Genomic DNA, 20,310 nt, shown 5'->3' on the forward strand with positions numbered 1-20,310 from the left:
AACGCTTAATTGAAATAAGATATTGCAGAGGGCCAACATACTGGAAATATAATGGCAAAAAAAAAGTCATAAAGCAAAGGCGCAGTGACATTGAAGGATGGGCACCATCCGGACAACCGTAGGCATTGGTAGGGCTGTGCAATAATTTCGAGCCCTCGGGGAGGGTAAAATTAGGGAGTGGGGGAAAGTAATTTTCAGTCAAAGGGAGGCAAAGATTTTGGCAGGCCGGGGGAGGACGAGGGAAGCGATTGGCGGGGGGGCACTTTGCCACGGCAGGCTGTTGGACCCCCCCACCATCGGATCGGACCCCGGGGCACTTCAATATGAAATGGATATAGGTGTAGGGCTGGCACTTTCGCACAAGGGGCATTCGGTGAGAGCAATGTAAAAAATATGGGGTCATTGGGTGAGAGCATGATTTTTGGCATTCGGTGAGAGCAAAATGTAAAAAATATGGGGTCAGACTCATTGGCATTGAGTGAGAACATGAACTTTGTTTTAAATGGAATCTTTGGGTGAGAGCCGAAATAGCGTCGCAAAAACCTCGAAAATCGAATTTCTAGTTCTAAATGGCTTCAAATTTCATTGTTTTTTCAAAATAAGTAACAAAATCAGTGATAAATGAAAGTTGCTGTTCAAATTGAACTTGTAAGGGTCTTTGGGTGCCAGATCAAATGGAAAAATAGGGGGTTCGGGTGACAGAGGTGTTCGTACTGGTCTTTGGGTGACAGCGATGCTGAAAACGGGGTCTTAACAGCCCTACATACGCGTCACCTCCAAAGTTGGAGTGCCCCCCCCCAGGGCTCGTGATAATTGCATAGGCCTAGCCCCCTTAGCATGTATAGCGCCAATCGAAGTTGTCGGTGGCTGAAAAGAACTTCAAATGGAGCTAAATGGGTAGGCCTAATACCTAATGTCCGAACTTGGGGTGGACACGTCGCCCCCCCCCCCCATGATGACCACAACAACAACAACAGGCCCGTAACCAGAATTTATTTTGGGGGCTGATTTTGAAAAAGGACCGCCCCCCTAGTTTCGGGCCTGACAACAATGCTTAAAATAGCGCTTTGCACCAAAGTCCCCAAGGCACTTTTAATATATAGGCCTAGGCCTACAAAGATACCTATCTAAGAACTAATTCTCACTACAATGCCTGATAGTGTCAGAAATGTTAAAGTATAGTCATGACCGGGAGTCATGAGTGACCATGAAGCAGCGACAGCTGAATGTGACACAAATATTCAAACAAACAAGAAGAAACCAAGGATCGACAGTTTATGATCTATATTAAAGAAGGCAAATAAAGATAAGATGGAAGAAGATCTGAAACACTCCTCTGAGGACTATGAAGTTCATGACATCACATGAGAACAGAACATGCTCAGAGAATTGGGAGCTGTTCAAGGATTCTTTATAATCTTTAAAGAATGCAACGGACAAACACATCCCAAACACATCCCCCCAGGGCTCGTGATAATTGCATAGGCCTAGCCCCCTTAGCATGTATAGCGCCAATCGAAGTTGTCGGTGGCTGAAAAGAACTTCAAATGGAGCTAAATGGGTAGGCCTAATACCTAATGTCCGAACTTGGGGTGGACACGTCGCCCCCCCCATGATGACCACAACAACAACAACAGGCCCGTAACCAGAATTTATTTTGGGGCTGATTTTGAAAAAGGACCGCCCCCCTAGTTTCGGGCCTGACAACAATGCTTAAAATAGCGCTTTGCACCAAAGTCCCCAAGGCACTTTTAATATATAGGCCTAGGCCTACAAAGATACCTATCTAAGAACTAATTCTCACTACAATGCCTGATAGTGTCAGAAATGTTAAAGTATAGTCATGACCGGGAGTCATGAGTGACCATGAAGCAGCGACAGCTGAATGTGACACAAATATTCAAACAAACAAGAAGAAACCAAGGATCGACAGTTTATGATCTATATTAAAGAAGGCAAATAAAGATAAGATGGAAGAAGATCTGAAACACTCCTCTGAGGACTATGAAGTTCATGACATCACATGAGAACAGAACATGCTCAGAGAATTGGGAGCTGTTCAAGGATTCTTTATAATCTTTAAAGAATGCAACGGACAAACACATCCCAAACACATCCCCCCAGGGCTCGTGATAATTGCATAGGCCTAGCCCCCTTAGCATGTATAGCGCCAATCGAAGTTGTCGGTGGCTGAAAAGAACTTCAAATGGAGCTAAATGGGTAGGCCTTATACCTAATGTCCGAACTTGGGGTGGACACGTCGCCCCCCCTCCCCCATGATGACCACAACAACAACAACAGGCCCGTAACCAGAATTTATTTTGGGGGCTGATTTTGAAAAAGGACCGCCCCCCCCTAGTTTCGGGCCTGACAACAATGCTTAAAATAGCGCTTTGCACCAAAGTCCCCAAGGCACTTTTAATATATAGGCCTAGGCCTACAAAGATACCTATCTAAGAACTAATTCTCACTACAATGCCTGATAGTGTCAGAAATGCTAAAGTATAGTCATGACCGGGAGTCATGAGTGACCATGAAGCAGCGACAGCTGAATGTGACACAAATATTCAAACAAACAAGAAGAAACCAAGGATCGACAGTTTATGATCTATATTAAAGAAGGCAAATAAAGATAAGATGGAAGAAGATCTGAAACACTCCTCTGAGGACTATGAAGTTCATGACATCACATGAGAACAGAACATGCTCAGAGAATTGGGAGCTGTTCAAGGATTCTTTATAATCTTTAAAGAATGCAACGGACAAACACATCCCAACTAAATTGCTTTCTGGTAGATGGAATCTACCATGGATGATCAAAGACATGAGTAAGAGGCGTATAGAAGATACAATGCCTGGAAGAAGTATAGAGACACGGGCACGGCAGACCTTGTAGAGAGTGTAACAAACTTAAGGACGATGAAGATAGCCCTGAAACAGGCTCACAACAAATATGTGGAAGGACTCTTTGAAGAAGATGGAAGTAATCCTGCAAAAAGATTGTGGAGCTATGTCAAATTCCTCAAGATTGATAAAATCGGCATTCCATCTTTACTTTTTGAGAACAAACTTGGTCGTCCACAACAGAAGACAGAGGCATTATCACAGAAACCCTCCAGAAAGATCTTGACAAGCTGGTTCAATGGTTAGCTACTTGGCAGATGAGGTTCAACCCAGCAAAGTGTTCTCTTCTCCGGATCATATCAGAAAAAGAAACATCGTAAAAATTTAAAGGCCTTATATGAAATAATGGGTACAGTGTTAGAAACAGCAGAACATCATACCTTGGAGTTGAGCTATATAGCTATACACGTAGGACTTGAATGGAAACAGCACATAAAGCAGGTGACCGGAAAAGCGCAACGGACCCTAAATTTCCTTCAAAGAAACTTGTACCGATGTCCTCAGAGTGTTAAACAACAAGCGTACACTTCACTAGTTCGCCCAACCCTGGAGTATGCATCCACGGTATGGAGCCCACACCACCAAAAGGAGATTGATAGTTTGGAGAGAGAGTACAAAAGCTTACAAAGGAGATTCATAAGATTCGTCACAGGAAACTACCGCAGAAGAACCAGTGTCACGGCTTTAAGGTCTGACATTGGTCTATACAAACTCTGGAGCAGAGACGTAGGCCTACAGTAGCTAAGCTGTGTACGTGTATGCTCTATAATATCAACAAGCAAGAAGTATCAGTCAATGTTCCCAGCCACTTTGTATACCCGAAACAACACCAGAACGAGGCACTCTGAGCACTAACACTATGCTGTGATTTCGACCAGAATTGATTCATACAGGCATAGTTTCCATCCCTGCACCATACCAATATGGAACCAGTTACCAGAATCTGTAGTAATGTCACCATCAACACAGACCTTCAATAAGATCTAGGAGGCAATCTACAGGGGACAACCTGAGCTGTACACGGGCTCAGTAGTATCAGCAGCTGTTTCCACCAACTAGTCCAGCACCAAGTCTTCAATGTTATGCACCCTCAGTTATTTTTCCTTCGTTCTTCAACCATCGTCTTCGAGTAGGCCTATTTTTAATTGATCACCACGTCAGTATTTGATAAGAGTGACCGGAGTGATTATGTTTGTCCTGCACCAGATGTGATGTTTTGCGCCGCTGGGCGCGATACCTAAAATGGTCTGCCCAGAAATCCAGTATAGAAGTAGAAGAATATAGGCCCTAACAAAACAACAATAGGCCTACATCACTGAGTTGCTTTAGCATATCTTGTCGGTTGGCTTGTTTAGTTGTTTGGTTGATACCGTAAGCAGTTGGTGGTCTGATCCACAATCTGCTTCTGTGTAGGTCTTTGCAACCATGAAGCTAGTCCGCCATCTCTTCTAGACCAGGATATAATCTATTTGGTTCCGTATGGTATGATCTGATGATGACCATGTGTAGAGCCTCCTGTTGCTGGTATATAGGATGATTAGAATTAGCTATTAGATGGTTTTCCTGACAGAAATCAACTAGCATTTCTCCTCTTTCGTTCGGCTCAGTCTCCTAAGCCAAAGTGTCTCTCTTGTTGATTTCACCTATCGCCTTCTTGAGATCATCATAGCCTATACTTTGATCAGCTTATAATCGGCGGGAATTATTAGGCTTTTACCAGCTTTTACCACTACGCCGAAAAGCAGACCCATGTTAAGAGTGGTGTAGTTGATCTGCCTGGTCTAATATATTTTGCGTATTAAAGAAAGTAGACAAAGTATAGCACTTTAATTAATAATTTGTAATACTTCTGGCGAGACTGATGTCACAAGAAAATTCTCCAAATAAAATATAATTGATATTAATCCGCGATGTTATGAGGCCCGCTGATATAGGCCCCCCTAGAAGGTCTTGATTTCTTCCTCTGTTGTCGCAGATGTTGAGGTATAGGTTCATAGATCATGGGCCAAAATAGTGTAAAATACAACATTTTTGCGCGCTACGCGCGCATATTGTACAGCTAAAGCCCTTTCCATCATGATAATGGGCAAAAATAGTAAGGGAGGGATCCCTTTAATCTTTTCTTTTCCTCCTTCTAAAATTAATTAAGATTTGCCATAACATGATCTGCAAAAATATGGAATATTCAAGATATGCAAATACCAAAAAGCATGGAACTATAAATCTTCATAGTTAGACCAGAGACCAGGTCTAAAGTTAGACCGGACCTATGGCTTTAACTTAATGGGCTTTTAAACCAGACCAGGGTCTGAACTAGACAGGGTCTGAACTAGACCGATCTGAATGAACTAGACATTGAACTATATAAATGGTCTAGCGCCACACATTTCACGCTGTTGTTCCTTGGAATATCTCAGGATGTCACCCTTGTGTATAAATCGCCAGACTTGTTGATGAACCAGGAAATAATTAAAATGATTCCAGCAGACAGGTTGGATTGATGCAGAGTAATGGCCATTTCTACATGAAATTTCCCATCCTGAATTTAATCTAGCAGGGTTCTAATACGATGAACAAATGACCAGATCCAATGAAGGAACGCATCATGTCGACTTGGAACGGTACATCCATCGAAGAGGGTGGTACTAGTCAACCGACATGGACTGAATTTTGTGAGACAGAAGCACAGAGAGCTGCTGCCTCTTTCGCACGCAGGTATCATCAATACTGCGCCGATATTTCCCATACGAATATAGACGATAACGTAGATATACACCAAGATGGAACACGATTTGCACAACGATTTGTAGAACATTTCTTAGAGCATTTTGAAACTGAGGTACGTCGCGGTTTTAACGCTGGTAGTGTTCCCGAGCTTCAACAAACAGACAATGAGGATTCCTTACCAAGACGTAATCTGCAAACTTCATCTAGTATGGGTCGTTTACCTGATACTGAAGTAAATGGCCCATCAGATAGTGAAGTCGAAAATAATGGGAATGTTAGTCCATTATCTAGTCCAAGAAGGGGAGTCTCCCAAACGGTGATACACGTGCCTCAAGTTTAGATAATCATGCGAGAAAAGACAGATCATTGCAACGAGATAATCTTGTCAGTAGAAAACTTTCTTTCCGCAATGTAGCGAGTAATCTTAGAAATAGATTTAGAAGACAAGGGACAGAAAGAGAGAGAGCAAAATATTTACCGCAGGACATTGTTAGAGAAGGCATCGTAACTTTTTTGTCCGGAGAGGATAATCAAGGCAGACAAAAGTGGGAGCGGAGCAGACTGGTGCTAGTGAAAAGAAATGAAGGCTATATGTTGGATTTTTATTCACCACCAAAGGTGGGTTTTCCTATTGAAGTAATATAATAATCACCTCATTGTCACACAGTAGGCCTTTTGAAATTGTATTGTTTGTCACAAGGTGCAACCTTCTAGCAAGCACCAAGATTTTTAATTCTGTTGAACATTAATAAACTGTACATTTACAATGTACATCATAATCATGCATGCCATTCAAGAAGCATGTAAGCCTGCATTTGAATAATGGAATTGTGTTTCAACATTCAAAACAGTACCGTACTTGACATGACTGTGTCTGTGTGAGGTGAATTTAGCTTTACTTTGAGTGACTAAAAGTGTCAAATTTATGTGAATTCCTTAACTTAAGTTAAGTAGACAGGTTTCAAAATAAATATTTTCAGAGTGCCGTACATTGTACAGGTAGCAGACCACCAGTGCAGGCAATCTTGAACAAACAAGGTTGCCATGCATGCATGGGCACAGGGTGCTAAAGATTGGCTTGAAAATTATGACTCTGTTACGGTATTTTATTCTTGAAATTTGAACATTTTCCCCCAAAACACAAACACTGGCAGTGCATACATGTGATAACAACCAAGGTCTATTTTAATTTTCTTGAAACTTGACATTTACATTGTAATAAAGAGACTAAGTGTGTACATGTAATGTATGAATTTTAAAGGTTTTGAACACTCTTGTATCATGACTTGGTAATTGATTTCATGAATGTTGTGAGAAATCATGATGACATTTTAAAGTTTAAAAATGGGTACCGACCCAGAACATGTGTTGATGATTAAAGTTATTGATCCAAACACCAAAATGTATTTTCAAATGGGCTTTCATCAGCGAGGGTGCTTGCAACTGTTTGTTTACCCAGGTTGATCTGTAAGGGACAAACACTTGGGTCCATGGAGCATAGTCTAAAATCCATCTAGAAGAAAAAATAGCAAGAAGAAGAAAGGAGCAAAGAAGTCCACTCCCAACTATCACAATTTTGTCAGGTCCCAAGAGATTTATAGAAACTGGACATTCTTATCCTGTGCCCCGATACAATTTCTACATCCATGGATCAAATCCATGGGTTCCTACAGTCACCCATGGGAAAACAGGGTACCGTACTGAAAACCAGTACGGTACGTACACCATGTCCATGGGGCCATGAGTTGGTCTCAACTTTCCTGCATTGCAGTAATTCCTTCAGAATAGTCATTGCAGATTCCAAACAGATAAAACTTACCTATATCAGTTTTAGTTGCCCTTACATCGTGTATAATAACTCCAATTGACATCAACATTGAATTCTATTTGCTCAATTTCATACCAAAATCAGGGAAAACATGGTTTTGGTATTGCAAAATAACATGAAAATCACACAGGTCATATCTGGTCACTGCAGTAAGCCACTTGAGGTAATTAATCAATATTGGTACTTGAATGGTATGACTGATGAATTTTCTATTATGAGCCAGGGACCCGATTTGCATAACATTGGTGATGTTACGTAAGGGTAAGGCGGGTTAAACGAACGCAGGCATAAGGGCCATTGGCGCAGATAAGGGAACATGGAGATGTCCATTGTCTTGTCGAAGAACTGTGTTCCCCTAGTCTTATTATTGTTTATGTTCCTTTTAGTTAAAAGGGGGAGGGGCAAATATGGGGAGGGCGGTATGCCGGTATAGAAAATATTTTATTTACGTTTGAGGGTACCGAATTACAGTAGTAAATAAAGTGACTTTTTGCTCATTGTAAGATTGATAAACTTGATTGCATAACAATACATTAAAGGAGTATTTTCGTGATCCTAGCATCCTCTTTTTATGACATTTTTCAGTACATATCCACGAAAAAAGCATATTCCCAAAATTTCAGTTGATTCCGATTTTGCGTTTGCGAGTTATGCATGATTATGTGTATTACACTGCTCCATAGACAATACGTTGTAATTTCGTTCTGGTGCACCAGAACGAAATTCAAATTTCAGCGATATCTTTGCTAAACAAATTAATCTGCAAGAAATATTTTGTACATAAACATTATGTAGCCAGAGTAGGCCTATTCCAGTGATATAAAAATCTCAACTTTTTTTGAGAAAAGTGGGGGGATGAGGCTGTGGATCACGAAATGCCCCTTTAAGATTGCCAAAGCATCCTTTGTATTTGAGTTGTCATTGTTATGGTAACTGTCATGGAAGTAAACAGTAAAAAAATGTCAACAAACATGCTACTGCAGAACTCTATGCCTGTATGTGTGTGTCTTGAGGGCCGATGACACACATTCGATGTGTGCATACAACTTCATTCTACAAACAATTCCAAGGTAAATACCAGTACATTTGTGTTCAATGGATCAAAAGTTTTAAACTTCAGCGGTTCAGCCATTATTTTCAAATACCAACACAGATGAACTTTAATTTCAATGAGCAATCAGAATTAATTTTCATCATTTTTGTAAAAAGTTAAATCTGGGGCCTATTTACTTGGATGGGGACAGTACTATGAAGTATGATGTATTGCATGTTCCTGTTACACAGCACTTTGATGCTGAGGTCTACATGTAGATGTTTGTGATGATAAGCCTAATTTTTCACAAAAATATAGTGTACATGTAGCAATATTTTTTTTATGACCACAGTTTGGGTCTACAAACAGGGCCGGATTTTCATTGTACCTTTTTGGGGGCCCTGGGCCAGGCCAAAATTTGAAGGCCCCCAAACGCAGTGAGGAAAGTATGTGCAGTTGTGCACTCAAGTGGCCAAGTTTTTAGATTATAGGACTGTACATTTGCCAAGCGGGGGAGAAAATTTCAATTTTAGACTATTTTAGCCCAAATTGAAGCTGAATTTTGCTATATACCGTATAAGCCCATCTTCGGCTTTAAGCCCACCCCCTATTTTTCAAATCATTCTGGGAACAAGGGAATGCGAATGGGAACACTCGGGTATAGCCCAGTAGTAATTTTGGCTAAGTTCTTAAATCATATTCATGCTTTTCTTTCACATTTAAGAACAAATTAAAAATTAATATACCATACTCTTCTTATTTTTAAGAAAATTGACATGTGACAAGATCAAGGGGAATGAGTCACATGTCGACCCTGGTAAAAAATGAGTTTTACACATGTTTCTAAAAAGGACATAATTCAGAAACTGAAAACCCTATGTCGATACAACTTTTCTTTGCAAAGTTATGTCAATTTATCAATCGCTGAAAACAATATAAAACAAAAGAATTTTAACACTTTCTTTGCTAATATCTCAAAATCAATATCAGCGACATCCGACTCATTCCCCTTGATCATGTCACATATATATTAGAGAAATTGCTGGTACATCAGGCATCTACATGGGGAAGATTGTTCTTATTTTTAAAATCAACTACACGTACTAGCTCCTCCCTGGTTATAAGCCCACCCCCCATTATTTAATCGAAATTGCCCATCTAGGGGGTGGGCTTATACCCGAGTGGTTATGGTAATAGGCTGTGTATTTAAGACAAAATAAGACATTTTACACAAATCTGTAATTTAGATACTGACAGTACATCTAAATTAGCTACAATGTGTATGTATTTGAATGGGGCTTCAACTTCGTCAGTACTGCTGTTTTCTTTTTTTGTTGCTATTTTTGTCATTTCAAAAATACCAAATGACAATTTGAATGATTTATCCTTCACTTTTAAGCAATTTATAAACAATTTTAATTTTTTACACTTGTGCTGGGATCACTGAATGGGTCTCTAACTTCAAACTTGGCTTAATGTGCTGTTTAGCTTTTGTGTCATGTTATTTACATATTTATGAATATTAATGAGCTTCTTTGCATATTTTGCCAGCATTTTGGTTGCCTGCTGTGCTGTAAAGTTTTGTGTCATGTTATTTATATTACAATGTATATACCGTAACCACTCGGGTATAAGCCCACCCCTCTAGATGGGCAATTTCACTTCAAAAATGGTGGTGGGCTAATAACTGGGGAGGGGCTAGTACTTGAACTTAAAAATAAGAACAATCATCCTCATTTGTATATATGCCCGATGTACCAGTAATTTTTTATCATCTATGTCATTTTTTAAAGTATGGAATGTTAATTTGATATCAACTGATATTTTTTATATGTGATGCGATCAAGCAAAATCAGTCGGAACTTGTTGTAAATATCATTGTATGAGGGCCTGCTTGGAAAGCAGTGCTTGCCACTGAAGTAGTTTAAATCCCTCAATAAAGATTTCACAAATCAAATCTTGGAAATATTGATTTTTTTGTTACTGCTGTTTTGGAAACTCTTTAAAGGGGGGTAACCCTATTGGTTTTGGATATGGATTGTCTTTAAAATTACATAATAATATCAAATATCGCCTCCTTTATGCTGCTTTGTGAAAAACGAGAGCATTTTCAGCGTAAATGTGAATAAATAGCCAAATTTGCAATCCAATACCTTGGTATATGTGAATTGCATTCTGGGCAGGCAATGACGAATGCCTGACATGCTGTACAATGCCCGGCCCGTATTGAACGGAAAATGTTTTTTTTTTTCGTACCCTTTCAGAAAAAAGGAAACAAAATATATTTCCCCTTGCAATATGTACATTTCAAATGAATATAAAAAAGTTTGGGTAAAATGGAGAAAAAAAAACCTTCCGAGACCGGGTTTTGAACCGGTACCTCTCGGTAAAAACAAACGCGCTAGTCAATTGAGCTATTTAGCACACCACGCTCACTGTTGCCGTTTTCATAACTATATATACGGCGCACCGTCTCCTCAGCAGTTAGTGTGGTTCGCTTTTCACAGAATGTGTATGACGCGAAACCAAAGTAGCTGTTGCGGTGACTGATATTTCGTTCATAATTCCCTCCCAGAAATCCAAAGTATTTACCATTGTTTACAAACTGGTATGTACCTGTAAAAACCGCTGTGATTCATGATTTCTCCGAAATACATCGACTTGGAGCGTCAAATTTCAGGATAGTAATGAGAAAAATAGTATCTATTATGTGATACCAAAACCTCATCAACAATGAAAAAAATCGGGGATGATGCTGTCGATCGGGTTACGGACCTTTAATTGCTCATATATATCTTTGGAACTGGTTGTTCAATTTCATTGTTTTTTTTGTGCAAAATGCAGCATTGTAAATGCTGTTTACTATCCTATAAGAAATTGAAAATGTCATATTGTCGAATTCCGACTGATTTTGTTTGATTGCATCACATATTTGTTCTTAAATGTGAGAGAAAAGCATTTATTTGATTTAAGAACTTAGCCAGAGTGCACCCTTGTTCCCAGAATGTTTTGACAAATAGGGGGTGGGCTTATAGCCGAAGCTGGGCGTATATCCGAGTGGTTACGGTACTTGTATAAATTTTACAAACCTTTATTATTTACACACCATCTTATTCTTAATTATTAATACATGTATGAGACACGTAATTCTTGTTGTTTTAATAGTTGTCTGGGTTGTTTTATGTTGTTCATTCCATGTTTGTTGTTTTTAGTTGTCTCAGTTATTCAAACTGCTGACTAGCATAATTTCCATAAATGATGTAACAAGAAAATAATTAATTACAATATGTGATGCGATCAAGCAAAATGTATAATAAAAATTATAGAATAATAAAAAAAATTATAAATAAAAAGCATTTACAAATCTGGATTTTGCAGAAAACGCGATTGAAATTGAACAACCAGTTCCAAAGGTATGAGCAATTAAAGAGTTTCCAAAACAAGAGAAAACAAAAGCAAATATTTCCTTTGTTTGGCTATATATCTCAAAATCAATATTTCCGAGTCCGACTGATTTTGCTTGATTCGCATCACATATTATGAAAATTATTACAATCTAATGCAAACTAAAAGCCTTGATAAAACCGATTTAGAGACTTTGCCAACTTTCTGTAACTGTAACTAGGTAGCATGTAAAACCTGAATCAATGTGATTTTAAACATTTTGTACACAGCCTTTGTATGCGTTCATGTGTGGGCAATTAGGATGTGAACTTTCAATATTTGGTTGAAGCAAGAACGCCCAGCAAGAACTTGTAGGCTATACTTTCATCACATTTTGCAGTAATGTGTGTATTTGATCATGGAAGTCCAGGGAAGTGCTGCATTTTTAGAAACCCCAAAAGCCAAAGCTCTGAATCACTATTATGTCATCATCACCACTGAAGTAAGTGTATGTACCCTGTACCAGGGTACTTCAAGTTCAATACTTTATAACAATCCCATCAATGTGCATTATTTTCACCATACATGTACTTCAATTTCACACTTCAATTATATGCATAGTTAGAATAGCTTATTTTTGTTTAAATTCTCTACATGTAAATCAGTTAATATTATTTTCCCTTTTTTTTGACGTATACATGTTAGACATAACCTAGTTTGCTTGATTTGTTGCCATTAGAATTGGAGTATGAGTGTCTTGTGTTTGTGGTCAATGTGGTTGTCTGTAAATGTTTGTGTCAGGTCCTTTAAGACCGTACATGTATGTCTTGTTGTTTGAAACGGAAAAAGTTGAATAAAATACATGAAGACAAAAAGGGTACTAGTACACTTTCCTGTATGATCAATGATCATACAGGAATGATATGATCAATGATACAGTGCATCAGGCCCTGGATTACTGTACCTTCTTGGGGACTTTTGCACAAAGAATATTAATGTAATCAATGGTAATCGGGCTGTGAAATTAATTGAAAGTTATTTATAATGCAGCCCCCCTTCCCGCGAAGGGTGGCGCTGTTGCCACTCACAAAAACTTTCAAAATTAAAAGTGCATTTCCCCTATCAAAATACTCTGGCCCGCCCGATCTGCAGATGTTGAAAGCACAAAAACTACACCGGTATTGTAAGTAAAATGCGGACCACATGGAAAAACAAGCAAAACAAGAATTTGTCTTTTTAAAGACAAAGTTCACGGAACAATTTTTTTCGTTGGTCAACCATGAATGATCCTAGCATTTAGCTCTACATATGTATTTTCCTGCCCGGGTAATACTCGAGCGGGCACCTTCTCCTAAATATTCCTACACATACCATATGTGACCCCTCATCTCACAACTGAGCCCGGATGTCGCCAGTGCCACTATTGAGATATGCTCCATTGAACTTAACAATAAACAATAGGAAACAAAGGATTGATTGATTTTTCACTACTTAAATGTCAAGTACTATAGACATGATATACATCATTTTAAAGCTAATTTCAAGCAGAATATTTTGGTTGAATATCTCAAAAATGATGATTGGCGACATCCGGGCTCAGTTGTGCTGAGGGTCACATATGTACCGTATTCGTTCCAATAAGCGCCCATACCCCAATAAGCGCCCATCCAGGGCATTTTCAATTTGCTAAAGGGTACCATTAATGTTGAAGTGACAGATATACAAATGTATGTCGATACAGTGAAATAGCTGTAGGACTACAAGTCCTGTGTAAACTTGCGATACATTTTCTGTATCAGTTTACATTGTAGACCCTTTTATAACATATAGGTAAATTTGTCTCTAATAAATGCCCCTTACGAAAAAATTGGGTAAACAAGGTAAAAAATAAGCGCCCACCCAAAATAACTTTGTTAAGCGCTCTGGGCGCTTATTGGAATTAATACGGTATACACATTTGTTCCTGCATGGTAGTTGCCTGGTATTGTCTCTTGAACATGGTTGCCTGTGCTTTGGTGCAACCATGAAAAAGGTATAACGTGGTCTTGTGTGCAAGTCCAGTAGTGAAATAGTATTTTGGTACATAGTCAATGGGTGAAATATCTCTCTGTGCTACGTCTCGACCAATATTTTAAAATTCATAGTCATAGCTCGACCAATAAATATGGGCTCAATTGATCCAATTTTATATCAAGGTCAACTTTTTAAAACCATTTTTATACCCTCTGACTTTTGTTTATGTACAATGTAGGGGTGAGTGTGTTTGTGTGCAAGCATCGGTGCGATCATGATTTTGTGAAATTCTTGGCTCTGAAAGGACCACAATATGCACTGAACTTCATAAATTTTTCAGTTCAATGAGCATCCCATTTGTAGTACTTACAACAATAAAATGCATAATTTGACATTATGTCTCACATTCAAGATACTGCATTATACATGTACATAATAGGCCTATGAAATGTCAAAATTGGCCGTTGAGTGTATTAATTAGGGTTGCACAACTTCAGCTTTTTTAGCTTTTTTAGCTTTTTCTAGTCTGTACCAAATAGTCCTAAAGTAGGAGAAACTTTTCCAAACAACCTAATATGCAAACTTGGCCTTGTGGAATAATGTGCACAGGAGCAGTATTTTTTTCGCTAACATTTTTTTTGGCATACTCCGAGTTTAGTAATCTGGGATATTAAATTTGCCACTTAGTGTAAAGCTTAGGATCTACATGTAACAATTATGATATCAGTTATCAGTTTATGCAATAATATGCATGCGCATATTTTAGGGGGGGGCTTTAGTATGAGCCCCGGGTACAACAGGGGTGGCCAAAAGCGAAGGGCGGCGAAAGAAGAAGAAGGCGGCAAAAACAAGGCGGCAAAAGCGAAGGGGTGGCAAAAAGAATTAGTAAAGAAAAAAGGGTGGAAAAATTTGAAAAAGTATAAACAATTTTGAAAAAATGGTACTATATTAGGCGTTAGCTCCTTAAATCCTTTCCCCGGGTGGGAACGGCCACGGCCACTGATATGAGACCAAAATCACATACTTGACATGACTTACATGTATATTTGTACGAGCTTGCTTGGAATTGCCCCAATGTAGCCCTTGTCAAAGATGCCTCATGATTCATTCACAACATTATACACTACTGCTGGACCAGGCAGCCCGGAGACTAGAGAGAGTATAGGGACGAGACCCCAGCACAAGTTTAATATTCATGAAATATGTGCATCAGGCAAAAAATCAATGTTTTTCAATTAAAATTGATATTTTATTGAAAGACTAGTCTTAAATTGATTATCTAACATGTCTAAATAAGTATCCAGAAGTCAAAATTGACAAATGTCCCCTTAATTGAAGGCACATTATTTAATATTTGAGGGGATTAAAAAAAACTGAAGGTCCAACTTTCCCATTTTTCCCACTTGAGGGCAACACAACAATTTTTTTTTGCCTCGTGGGGAAAATGGTCTTTGTATAAACCCTCCTCCCCTCCTGTAATTTGCCAGCCAATCTCATGAAGCAATAATAGTCATCTAATTAGCCATTTTTAATTTGCTTGGGATTGTGGTGTAGTGCAATGATCCTACCTTGTGGATGACACCCATCAAAGCAGGCTCTAGTGTAATCATCTGTGGGTAGGTGTGATTTAATAGAATTAATAAACGACCCAGATTTAATTACATGCTAATGCCCTGCCATTTCAAAGCCAAATTAGAATCAATACGCGCTCTGTTTGGTAATGTTGCTGTCTGGTTTGAGATCATGATGGTTTGTCACCACTTGGTCCAAACCCATTTGGTCCACTGCCAGTTAGTCTACTGACACTTAGTCCATTGCCACTTGGTCCAATTACCACTTGGTCCAATTGCCTGTTGGTCCAAAACCCACTTAGTCCATTACCATTTGGTCCAATTACCACTTGGTCCAATGGCCACTTGGTCCAAAACCCACTTTGTCCATTACCACTTGGTCCAATTGCCACTTGGTCCAATTACCACTTGGTCCAAAACTCATTTAGTCCATTACCACTTGGTCCAATTACCACTTGGTCCAATTACCACTTAGTCCAATTACCACTTGGTCCAATTGCCAGTTGGTCCAAAACTCATTTAGTCCAATACTACTCGGTCCAATTACCTCTTGGTCCATTACCATTTGGTCCAATTACCTGTTAGTCCAATCATCAGTTAGACCATTGATGTATAGTCCAATGTCTGTCATTTAATAGAATTACACCACTTAGGGGTCATCAATTTTTTCGCCATTTTTTCTTACATGCATAACTTTTCCACCCCATCCTGCCCCTCCATACGTACATTAACAAATTTTGAAAACTTTCGGCAACTCTACCCAATGGAAACTATTCTATATGATACATACCCCTGCCCCATCCCAACAGCTAGTCACGTTTACAAGTTGAAATGAAGGTACAGGTTTAAAATAGTTAGAGCAATTTGAATGTTTTTGATGTAAATGCTTTAAGAAACGTTTTAAAATTGTTCCTGCTCTTTTCAATCTGTAATTTGGGCAGCACTTGATCGTGCAATAAATAATGACAAATTATTATATTTGACTCTTTGAATGCACTTTGTATCGTCAGATTGGTTCTCAATTCTTGTCATCACACTCTGTTGAAGGGAGGAAAATGTGTGCAAGTAAAAGAAAATCAGGTACGGTATCAAAGATAAAGTACCGGTATTATGTTAGGACAAATTAATCAGATTGACACTATAACTGCAACAAAATACACAGAGATCTGGATCTTGACTTTTAGTTTTCTCAGTCATTTCATTGTTTCAACTTCGCGTGAGCAGATACTGTGAAGGTGAACCAAACTAACGGCAATATCAATGGTTTCAGAATTGTATTTAAGACATGTATAAGACAAAGGTTTTCACTGCTTGTTTATTTCGTTTTTTTACATTATTTTTATTCGATTGTTCCAAGATATTAAACAATAAAATCATCATTTTTTAGTTTCCTCTTACATACACTCAATCTCTAATTTTACTCCCCCTACCCTTTAGGTATGTTTTGTACGTAAGGGAAAATGATGAAAAAAGAATAATCTAGATGATTCTGGGCTGAGCTGTGATTAGTAATAGTACAGAAGGACTGGGTGGATTGGAGAGAGATCAGATCTGACTATATGGAAGAAGTTGTTAGGTCTACTGAGATAAGATAGCTGTAGTTCGTAGGTAATGGACTAAGTGGTAATTGGACTAAGTGGCAATTGGACTAGGTGGCAATTGGACCAAGTGGTAATTGGACCAAGTGGCAATTGGACCAAGTGGTAATTGGACCAAGTGGCAATTGGACCAAGTGGTAATGGACTAAGTGGGTTTTGGACCAATTGGCAATTGGACCAAGTGGTAATTGGACCAAGTGGTAGTGGACTAAGTGGGTTTTGGACCAAGTGGCAATTGGACCAAGTGGTAATTGGACCAAGTGGTAATGGACCAACTGGGTTTTGGACCAATAGGCAATTGGACTAACAGGGAATTGGACCAAGTAGAAATGGACTAAGTACTAATGGACTAACTGGCAATGGACCAAATGGGTTTGGACCAAGTGGCGACATCCCATCATGATTATGCCAAGGTTCGGAGGTGCGCTGTGGACTCCAACACCACACACCCCACCCATCTGATCTGTTATTGTTTCTCTTAATAATAATAATAATAATAAATAAGCATTTATAATGCGCCATTTATCTAGAAAATTAAATCTAATCCAAGGCGCAAAAACACAGATCACAAGCAAGAATACATAATCATGTATACATGAAAACAGAGTTAACAAAAAGGATAGCTGAATAAAACAAATCAACTATACAAATTGTTAGCTCTATACAAATTCATACAAAATACAATCAACATGAACCAAAAAATCCTTAAAACATGAAAAACAAAATACATTGCAGTATAAGCATGATAATCAAACATTAGTTGACATATATACGCAGCATTGAATAAGAAAGTATTGAGTCCAGATTTGAATTGATCAACAGAAATTGATTGTCTCAGATTATAGGGAAGTGAGTTCCAAAGTTTTGGTGCAACAGTAGAAAAAGCACGGTCTCCCGCAGAATAATTAGATCGTGGAATTTTTAATAAACATTTATCTGACGATCTTAAGAGTGCGTGCAGGTGCGTATGGAACGAGAAGGTCCGTGATGTAAGATGGTGCAACATTGTTTAATCCTTTCCATGTGAGAAGAAGAGTTTTAAATTCAATTCTTTCACATACAGGAAGCCAGTGCAGATTCATAAGAATGGGTGTGATATGATCATATTTGCAAGTGTTTGTCAAAACACGTGCGGCAGAGTTCTGTACAAGTTGACGTTCCTAAGCTGTTGTTCAGTAATTCCATTTAGGGCTCTTTTTGAAATTCCCTTACACAGGAAGGTGTGCGCCATCCTGCAGCTTTCCTGTGCTAGCCTCCTTTTGTTAAAATCCTGTGTGATTATAACACTGCAATTAGCCACTTCACTGACTTAAATTAGGAGCGCGCTTTCCTGACCGAGCTTTCCTAAGGCGCGCGCTTAGCGAGGGGAATCCTGCCTTCTTTCTGTGTGAAAACGTGGTAGGATATTTCAATATGAGCCCTTAGTAGAACATTTCCGTTGTCTAAGCGCGAGGTAATGAAGGCATGAAGTAGTATTTGGCAGTATCCTTTGACAGAAGTTTCCTAATACTACGTAGGTTCCAGATTTGAAAATAAGCAGATTGACACACTTTTTAAATATGATTATCCATTGACAGTGTAGAATCAAAACATACTCCTAAATTCCACACACTGGTTGAAGAAGATAGAGTGGAAGATCCAATTTGAATACTGTTGCACTGTTTCAGCACCAGTCTTCGTCTGCACTTACTTGAATGCACCACAACTAATTTGCGAGTATACTCCAGCGGAGGTTTCTGCACAGTATCGGAAGATGATGATGATGATGATGAATCTTACTTTGAGAGTTTTTAGAAGATACTATGAGCAATTCAGTTTTGTCATCATTAAATTTTATTTTATCATTTTTCATCCATGATCGTATCAGAAATACAGTTTTCAATACGCTGATGAGCCAAGTCTTCATCTTTGGGTTTATTTACATCAAAAGAAAGGTAAAGCTGTGTATCATCTGCATAAGTATGAAGTTACGATGACGAGCAATTTCAAATACAGGTGATGCATATACAGTGAAAAATATGGGGCCTAACACAGATCCTTGTGGTACTCTTCAATACATGTACAATAATTGAACACAATAAAAGTCTCATGACCAATCAATCAATACCCTCGGGGGTGGTCATAAAATTTGCAAAGATACCATGTACATGTTACGTGTAGTAAGCCCCACTTTAACCTGTTTACACAATGTAATCCTACTATTTTCATAGTTTTAGAACATTCAAACTACAGTACTGCCTCATTTGCAATGTGTTGCATTAATTTGACGTAAAATGCTGTCACTTTATGCTGCAATTCCCAGTAATTAATGTATAACTTTTCTGGGGTACAATGAACATAGAAAGTGCTTGTTTTTGTGCACACATTATTTGATTTTGTGTATAATGCTAACCTTCTTATATTTCCAGCAATGGCTAATACATTTTTCTCTCATATTTCTCTCTTGTTCATTTGGTGTTGCAGGCAGCCAAACCTAAAACTGGGATTTTCTGTTTCATGATTGAGGAAGCGAGGGAAACAACAGCCTTAGAACTACCTGAAAAGGACAACACATATGTATTAAAGGTAAGTACATGGTAAGATGCCCCAGATACAAAACAACAGACACCTTGACACAAAGGTGTACCTTGTGCCCCTTGCTAGCTGACATACAGGTAGAGTGGATTGTCAGGACTGAATGTGATGACCCTCCTTGGCACCAACTAATTGCATAGCAGCCTTCGCATCTAATGTTTGACATCTACTTGGTTTCAAAAGTCCCAGGTTCAAATCCATGTGCAGGAAAATTCTTCACATTAAGTAGGCCGACTGTACATGACATTGCTGAGCAGATGCAGTGAGTGACAAAGACTTAGCACTTGGTTTCATTAGAATAATAGGATCATCAGGAGAATTATTTTCCTAACAGTAACATATTGACCTAACATGTCATGATGTCAGCTATTTGGCACTTAAAATATGAGAGAAATGGAAAGAAAAGTTGAATGTTCATCATATTGTGGCACACAGATTTTGACAAATTAAGAATGTGAACATGAATCTCTTTACACAAGACATACCACACGTTTGATAGTGTCTTTCAAACAGAATTTTCATAGCCACAGTGTGTGGCCCTCACTGACTTAGCGAGCATGGAGTACGAAGCAAAGGGCTGGACCAAGCTCACACAGACACAACCTCTCTCTACTAATGCAACAGAGCCAAAAGTTGTTACTTACAGCATGCAAGTTAAAATATGAGGCGGCCATTCAA

The 20,310-nt window shown here is 38.7% G+C and overlaps 1 protein-coding gene across 1 annotated transcript in view; it reads left to right on the forward strand.

The window, feature by feature from the left end:
• Positions 1-5,361: 5,361 nt before the first annotated feature.
• LOC140151641 (uncharacterized) overlaps positions 5,362-20,310 on the forward strand; it is a 57,654-nt gene continuing 42,705 nt past the window's right edge. The window contains 3 exon segments of the mRNA XM_072173988.1: positions 5,362-5,926; positions 5,929-6,249; positions 19,522-19,623. Of these exon segments, the coding sequence (XP_072030089.1) occupies positions 5,510-5,926; positions 5,929-6,249; positions 19,522-19,623 (840 nt within the window). The 5' untranslated portion in view covers positions 5,362-5,509.

The sequence above is a fragment of the Amphiura filiformis genome, chromosome 1 (assembly GCF_039555335.1).
Source record: "Amphiura filiformis chromosome 1, Afil_fr2py, whole genome shotgun sequence".
Taxonomy (NCBI): domain Eukaryota; kingdom Metazoa; phylum Echinodermata; class Ophiuroidea; order Amphilepidida; family Amphiuridae; genus Amphiura; species Amphiura filiformis.